The sequence below is a fragment of the Tupaia chinensis genome, unplaced genomic scaffold, assembly GCF_000334495.1.
Source record: "Tupaia chinensis unplaced genomic scaffold, TupChi_1.0 Scaffold000178_1, whole genome shotgun sequence".
NCBI lineage: Eukaryota > Metazoa > Chordata > Mammalia > Scandentia > Tupaiidae > Tupaia > Tupaia belangeri.
Genome location: NW_006159653.1, coordinates 1,968,574 through 1,976,230, shown reverse-complemented (window position 1 = coordinate 1,976,230; position 7,657 = coordinate 1,968,574). Strand labels below are relative to the sequence as shown.

At 55.6% G+C, this 7,657-nt stretch overlaps 1 protein-coding gene across 1 annotated transcript; it reads right to left on the bottom strand.

Moving 5' to 3' along the window:
- Positions 1 to 6,518: 6,518 nt before the first annotated feature.
- On the bottom strand, positions 6,519 to 6,917 carry LOC106734661 (40S ribosomal protein S18-like). Its single transcript, XM_014586994.1, has one exon. The coding sequence runs from the start codon at positions 6,915 to 6,917 to the stop codon at positions 6,519 to 6,521; it is 399 nt and encodes a 132-aa protein (XP_014442480.1).
- Between the last annotated feature and the right edge of the window lie 740 nt (positions 6,918 to 7,657).

Below are 7,657 nucleotides of genomic sequence, written 5' to 3'. Positions count from 1 at the left end.
CCCCCCCGCCGTGGCGGTGGCGGCGGCATCCCGGGCGCACGGCTTCCCCCCCCGCCCCCGCCGCCCCACAGGCCGCGCAGCCATTCAGGCCCGGCCTCCTGCTCCTGCCACCAATGGCCGCCCTGGAGGCGGGGTCATGCAAATAATCCCGCCGTTCCGGGGGCGGGGTCAGGAGGCCCAGGCCCGGCCCCCGCCCCGGGTGCTCCCGGCTTGGGGTGCACAGGGCAGATGAGCCACAGCCGAGTGAGGACGCTTAGGTTAGAGCTCCAGGCCAGCGATTCCCCCTTCTGTGGCCGCAGGTTGGACTGGGATCCTATGTCCCCTCTGTGCGCCATGTACCTCCCCACCAGACAGCCCCACCCCAGCGACTTCCGTACTAACCACTTCTAGACCTGGGACTGTAGAGGTGTCCGTAGATGAGGGTACTGGAGCAGAGGGTCTGCATGGATGGAACTCTGGGAATCTGTCCCTTCTCATCCAGAGATGACCTGCCACCTGGCCCGCTGCCCCTCCCTGCGCTGTCCTCTCCAGGGCAGGCGGGTCCAGGACGCTTCACCACTCAGACCTGGCTCGCGGGCAGGGCTGCGCCGAGCGTTCGGAGTCCAGCCCACAGCTGGTTATCAGAGGCAGAACAGCGCACAACACCACCCAGGGCCCTCCCTGAAGCTGCTGCCCGAGAAAGAAAGTGAGAGACAGCCAGCAGTGGCCTTCAGAGGGCCCCCTTGCATGGGCTCTGCCCTCAAGGGTCGGGGAGTTAGGAGGACAGCCCCCCACACCCCTGTGCTGGCCCCTTAATCTCATTCTAGATTCTGGCCCCAAGGTGGCAGTGCTGGTTCTAGACCCAGGCTGGGGTCTGGCAAAGCCATCTCCAGGGCCTGATTCCTGTCCCCACCTGGGCTCAGGGGCTGGGTCCAGAACCCCCCACCCATGGTTGTCTGGGGTTTGAGAATGAGACAGGCATTTAGGGCTGGGGAGGCAGTGATGTCCAGGGACAGTGCTCCCTGATGACAGGGGGCTTCTTGGTGTTCCTCCGGGAGCTGATGGTCCCCCAAGACACGACAGCAGTTACTGGGACCCCGGGCCCTTCAGATACCTGAGCCTCCTAGCCGGCAGTGCCTACAGCTCATGTAACCGTAACCGGCTGCCTCTCAGGCTCAGAGCCCCGAGAAAAGGCAGCAGGAGGGCAGTGACCAGCAGATTCCTCGAGGGCCTGGCAGCAGCCTGCCCAGTGGACAATATGGAAGGCTGCCCGGCCCTGAGCGCTCTCGTGTGCCAGGCACTGTCATCTTCACACTGTCCTGTGACATGTGTTCTGCTGTGGGCCCCAATGTACAGAAGGGGAGACCGGGGCCAGGAAGGCAAAGCAAGCTGTCCAAGGTCACCATGTTAGGAGGCGGCAGACCCAGGGTGTTCCCTGGGGACTCTGGCTCCAGAGAAAGTAAACAGTCTCATGGCAGGGGTGGCCCAGGGCTCCCCATAGACTGGGGGCAAGCCTGGGGAAGCCCTCTCAGAGTCCCCTGACTTCTTGCCTGTCTTCCTGTCCTGGCTCCCATCTCTTCCAGACAGATCCCCCGATTGGGTGGGGTACTGGGCTCTCTCTCCCGCAGCTCTGGGGACTTTATGTAACCCTCTCTACCAGGCCAGCTTTAGGCTGGTTGGCTCGGAGTCCCAGTTGGGACCCTTGGCAGCCCATGCCCACTGGATGGCGCCAGGCCTACGCAGCGGACTCCCCACCTCCTCCTGCCAGTCACTGCCCAGAGCAGGCCCAGGGCATAGGGCCACAAGGGGTTTGGCAGCTTGGGGTCTGGGCCTGCAAATAGGACATCCTGGGTGTGGGGAGCAGATGGTGAGTCCAAGGGAAAGAGGAGGCGAGCGGAGTGGGCGGTAGGAGGGGAAGGGAGCTCTGAGCCAGGGAGACAGATTTGCCCTTGCAACATTTATGTTAAGAGCGCGTAAATAAAATCCAAGTCTCAGGCTCTCTTCAAAACAGGGCGGGACGGGACCAGCAGTTAACGTAATGGCTATGTTGCTGAACTCCCATGTAGTCGACCATGGTTCAAGTCCCGGACCCGGCGGCTTAAACTCACGCCGGGCGCATGTGCGTACATGCCCAAGATCCCGAGAGGAGAATGGAGGAGAAGGGATTGTGGCGTGACCATCCCTCCTGGGGGGTGATTTCTCGCTTTCTGTCTCTCTCTGTCTTTCTGCCCTATAGCAAAACCTCTCAAAAAAACAAAACCAAAACCAAAAAAAACAGGGCGGGGCCAGCAGGTGGCGTGGTGGCTAAGGCAGCGGACTCCCACAGGGCCGACCATGGTTTGAATCTGCATGGATGCCCAGCTCGCTTTCACCAATGGGTATGGCAGGAACCACTCTTCGTCCATTTCTGGCTTTTGAAACAGATGTCCATGGAGCCCATGCTGGGAGAAAGCCACAGGAAGAGGATTGGATTTGTCTGCCATGTGGCTGCCTCGTCCCCAGTGGATGCCATGCAGAACAGAGATGGGTGATCTCCACTTAGTCCTTCCCAAACTGCGGATTCAGGAGCATTTGGGAATGTTTGTTACACAGTAACTAACTAGAACAGCCTGCCAGAAAGGTGGGGAAGATCAGAAGGGAGACTTTGGCCAGACCTAAGGGTATCCAGATTCTTAGGATCTTCAGATCCAGAGAGGGGAAGAGTCCTGCAGGCGAGGCAGGTCCTCCTGGGAGGGGTGCCATGGTCCTCAACTTATGGTTTGGGGCTGGTTCTGCAGGGTAGGGAGGGGTCTCCGTGAATCCATGTTTCCAAGGGGACAGAGTGACTCCAGGTCTGCTCTGACCTGCTTGAGGCCTCACTTCTGGACTCTCACCCCCACCGCCCTCCCCTTCACACCCACCACCCTCTGACAGCCCAGACCCTAGTCCCTGCACATCTGTCACCTCCAGCTCCTCCACTGTGCCCTCTGGGAGGTGGACCCCGTGCCCTGTAGTGACATGGACCATGAGTGTCCAGCCCATACCCCCACTCCAGACCCATGACTGCATCCTTTAGTACCACCCCACACTCTGCCGACCCACAGAGCTTGGACCTCCGGCCCTCGTGTGCTGGGGGAGGGGGCACAGACAGGAGTGAAGTCCTCGCCCACCTCCCAGGGTGTGTTTGGGGCCTCTCCTGGCTCCTCTGACCCCCATTACCAGCTCCCTGGAGAGCGTGGTGGTTCCCCAGGGCTGCACTATCTCTGCACCAGCCTGGGGCCTCCCTGAGGACATGCCGTCCGGCCGCTCCTGCCCCTCCAGGTACCCAAGGGAATTCTCAGAGACTGAGCCAGAGAGGCCAGGCCAGACTTCTGGGTCCTTCCACAAGTGGGGGTGTGGCAAAGCCCCCAAGGCTGATGCTCCCCAGAGCCTTCCCAAGAAGACAGTCCTCTGCACTCAGCTGTCTGCTCTTGGGCAGAGGCAGTGCCGGAAGAGCAAGGACCCATGGGCCCGGTGCGCTGTGTGCCCCTGGGCACGTAGCATCCCCTCTCTGGGCCCGCTCCTTCCCCTGTGAAGCTGGGGTGGGGGGCAGGAGGAGCTGATACCCGAAGTTTCCTCCAGCTCAGACACCTTCTGTTCCCTGAAATCTGTGTGAACGTTGCCATGGAGACGTCAGAGGAACTGCAGCTCTGAGTGCTACTTCCGAGAGAGCGCTGCTGTGCGAGGACTGAGTCACCCCAGAAAGCAGGTGACGTCAGGCGTGTGCTCTTCCCAGCACCCGGGTGTGCAAGGGCTGCACGAGCATCCTGCTCCCGAGAGGACCCTTCGCAGCCCGCTCACCCTTGTGGCCTGAGGCTCTGCTAGGCACATGGTAACAGGTGGGTGTCTGCCCCAGCTTAAAGACGGTCCCTCCCAAAGAGCCACTGCAGAGTGCTGACCCCCAGGCCAGCTCTCTGTCATTGCTGCCCACCATGCGTGCAGAGACCGGAGAGGCCAGAGGGCCTCCAGGACAAAGGGGAATGATCATGCGGGAGTCAGGGCGCTCCCGCCAGGCCAGGGGCCCTTCTGGGCAGCACGCCTTCCAGCTAGCTCCTGGGCTCTGTGGGGGGCCCTGAGCCACTGGGGGGAGGCAGGGGCCTCATAGCTCCAAGCTCGTAGGCAGGCCCTGAGTGTCAGGGATGATTTGACGGGCTGTACAGGCATCAGCGCCAGGCGGCCCGGGGGGGCTGTGTAGCCGTACTCACTGAACCATCCCGACGGCCCCTGACTGAGCAAAGTGCTTCATTTATGTTGCTTCTTTTTCTTTAATTATAAAAAATTATTTATGATTATTTTTATGGGCATGACAACACAAAAAAGAAAGGTGAGAATAAAAGTGGCTCCTCTTCCAGGGAGCCTGCCCTGCACAGGTAACCACTGGGAGGCCTGGCCATGCTGTGGGACAGACCCCAGAGGCAGTGCAGTAAAGCAGCCCAGTCTGGAGGCCACGGAGCTCACATATGGGTGTCGGCAGGGCTGGGTTCTTCCAGACGCTGACCCTGCCGCGCCCGGCTTCCCTCGGCTCACGGCTGCAGTGCACAGCGCCTATTTCGGAAATCGCCTGGCCTTTTCCTCTTTGTCAAATCTCCCTCAGCCTCCCTCTTATGAAGACACTTTTGAGACAGTTAGAGCCCCTCGGGGTAATGAGAATCATTTCTCCATTTTGAAATCCTGCATTATACCCATCTGCAAAGCTCGTGGCTGTGTGAGGTGGCATGTGCAGGTCCCAGACAGTTTGAGCCCACCATGCAGCCTGCACACTATCATGAGATTCGTTCGAAGCCAGGCTTCTGTGGCTTAGACAGATGTAAAAGTCATCTAGACTAGAAATTGCACATTCTGTGCTTTGATCCAGTTTGTTTCAGTATCAAAATAATGCTTGGGCCAGCCAGTGACACGGTGGCTAAAGTTACTGGATCTCACATGGCTGGCTCTTCGGTTCGAGTCCTGGACCTGGTAGCTTGAAAAACATGCCAGGTGTTTGTGCGTGCATGCCCCAAATTCCAAGATGAGAACGAAAGAGAAGGAATTGCAGTATGGCCATCCCCCAGGGGATGGCACTGTCTCCCTCTGTCTTTCATCAGCTAGTCCACATATCCTATAGCAAACTAAAAATAAATAAATAAATGTAATTTACTTATTAATAATAAACTAATTATGCTCTTAAATACATTGCACGTTTATGCCTAAGTATGCATAAAATAAATTGAGATGTGGCCCTTTGTTCTTTAAGATTATTTTAAAAGTCAACAATGATCTCATTCTTTTGGTTTAGAGTTTTTTGCCATAGGGCATGTACACTCACCAGAGAGAGAGACAGAGACAGAGATAGTGAGAGGGGAAGTGAGGAATCACCCCCCAGAGGGGGGTGACGGTACTGCAGTCCCTCCTCCGTTCTCGTCCTGGAGTCTTGGACAGGCACACGTGCCTCAGGCTTGGACACGCACCAGAGAGGAACAAAGGTAAAGGAAGTGTGAGATCACCTCCCGAGGGATGCCACACTGCAGCCCCTTCTCTCCTTGGGATTTTGGGTGTGTGTGCACACAAGCCTGGCGTGGTTTTAAAGCCTCTGGGTTTGGGACTTGAACTGCAGGGTTGGCCTCGTGGGAGCTAGCGCCTCCGCCACCAGACCACTACCAGCCTCCTTCCGTGTTCGATAAGCTTTGTCCATAGAAGGAGCTGGATGGGGACCAGCAGGTGGCGTGGTGCTTAAGGTGTTGGACATTCCCCCATGGCTGACTGTGGTTCGAGTCCTGGACCTGGTGGCTTGCTTTCTCACTTTCTCTCTCTCCCTCTGTCTCTCTCTGGTCAAATTAAAAGAAATGAATGAATAAATAATAAAAATTTTAAAACAGACAGATCTGGATGAAGCATCTCTTCCTGGCGGGCTCTCTGCTATGTCTCTGTTTTTTCTGCTGTTACTGCTCTGTTCAGGTCTAATTTCTTCTCAAGTCGGTTTATTTAGTATGTACTGCCCTAACATAGAATCTTCCCATATAGATCTCTAATATTTAGGCAAAGAATTGCACGTCATCTTCTCTAAGTTAAATTCTTTTCATTTCTGTGAATTTATCTTCATTCTTTCTTTCTTTTTTGTAGACGTTTTTGCTTTAGGGCATGGGTGTTCACCAGAAAGAGAGACAGAGACAGTGAGAGGGAAAGCAAGAAAGCACCCTAGGGGATGCCCATGCAGCAATCTCTTCTCCTTCATTTTCTTTTCCTTTCTTTCTTTTGGAGAGATTTTTGCTATAGGGCGTGAGCACTCGCCAGAAAGACAGAGAAAGACAGAGAGACAGAAAGTGAGAAATCACCCCCAGAGGGATGGCCACGCCGCAATCCCTTCTCCTCCATTCTCCTCTCGGGATCTTGGGCACGCACGCACACGTACCCGGCGTGAGTTTAAGCCACTGGGTCGGGGACATGAACCGCGGTCGACTACGTGGGAGTCCAGCGACATAGCCATTACGCTAACTGCTAGTCCCGGCCTATAAACCATTTATTAACAGACAAGGTCTACAGACTCACTTCTTCTTGGACACAGGCATCTTCTTGCGTCTCTCCAGGTTGTCCAGACCGTCGGCCAGGACCTGGCTGTAGTTTCCACCCTTTACCTCCTGCCTGTTCAGGAACCAGCCTGGGATCGCGTCCTGGCGTGGTGTGCGTAGTAGTGGTCGCACGTCCCCCCTCCGCCTCAGGGTGCGCTCCTGCCCTCTGGGAGGTGCGCGGCTGCTCTCCTGACACGCATGCGCGCATCTCCGTCCCACACCCTCAATGGCAGTGATGGCCAAGGCTGTTTCCGGCCGCGCATCCACGTTGGTATTGAGGACTCGCCAAATGCGCTGGAACGTCTCAGGGGTCACTAGGGACGTGGCGGCGGCACAAGCGGCGGCCTGTAGGCCTCTGTGGAAGCCACAGTGCATTTTTCAAGCCATCGGCTCTGGGATTCAAACTGCAGAGCTGGCCACGTGGGCGCCGGTGCCTGAAGCACCACGCGGCCTGCTGACCCAGTGTTCCATGTTTCAGTTTTTCCTGTCTCTGTCTCAGTCACACTTGCCAGAAGCTTATTTTCCTGAAATTCTGTCTTCTTAAATAGGTTTTGTCCATAGCATGTCTGTGCTTGCCAGAGAGAGACAGAGACAGTGAGAAGGAAAGTGAGAAATCACTCCCTGGGGAATGGCCACACCATAATCTCTTCTTCTTTCTCCTCCTGGGATCTTGGGCATGCACAAACATGTGCCCAGCATGATTTTCGAGTCCTGTGTCCAGGACTCGCACTGTGGTCAGTAACATGGGAGTCCAGCGACATAACCACTACAACCACCTACTGGCCCCTAAGTCTTTTTTTTTTTTAAACTTTTTTAAAAGAATTATTTTATTTAACCTTATTTATTTATTTTAATTAGACCAAAGAGGGACAGACTCAGAGAGAGAGAGAGAGAGGAAGTGAGAAAGCAAGCCAACAGGTCCAGGACTTGAACCACAGTTGACCATGTGGGAGTCCAGTGCCCTTAACCACCATACCACCTGCCCCCCGTCCCCTAAATCTTAATAGCCTATATAATCATTATATATAATTTAAAATATATCTGGATTTTATTTATCAGTTATACTGTGTTTTTTTTTTTTTTTTTTTTTTTTTTGGGTTTTTTCTTTTGGGGTC

Bases quoted from the DNA above. Each gene is read 5' to 3' on its own strand.
- LOC106734661 (XM_014586994.1), bottom strand. From the start codon at position 6,917: ATGCACTGTGGCTTCCACAGAGGCCTACAGGCCGCCGCTTGTGCCGCC.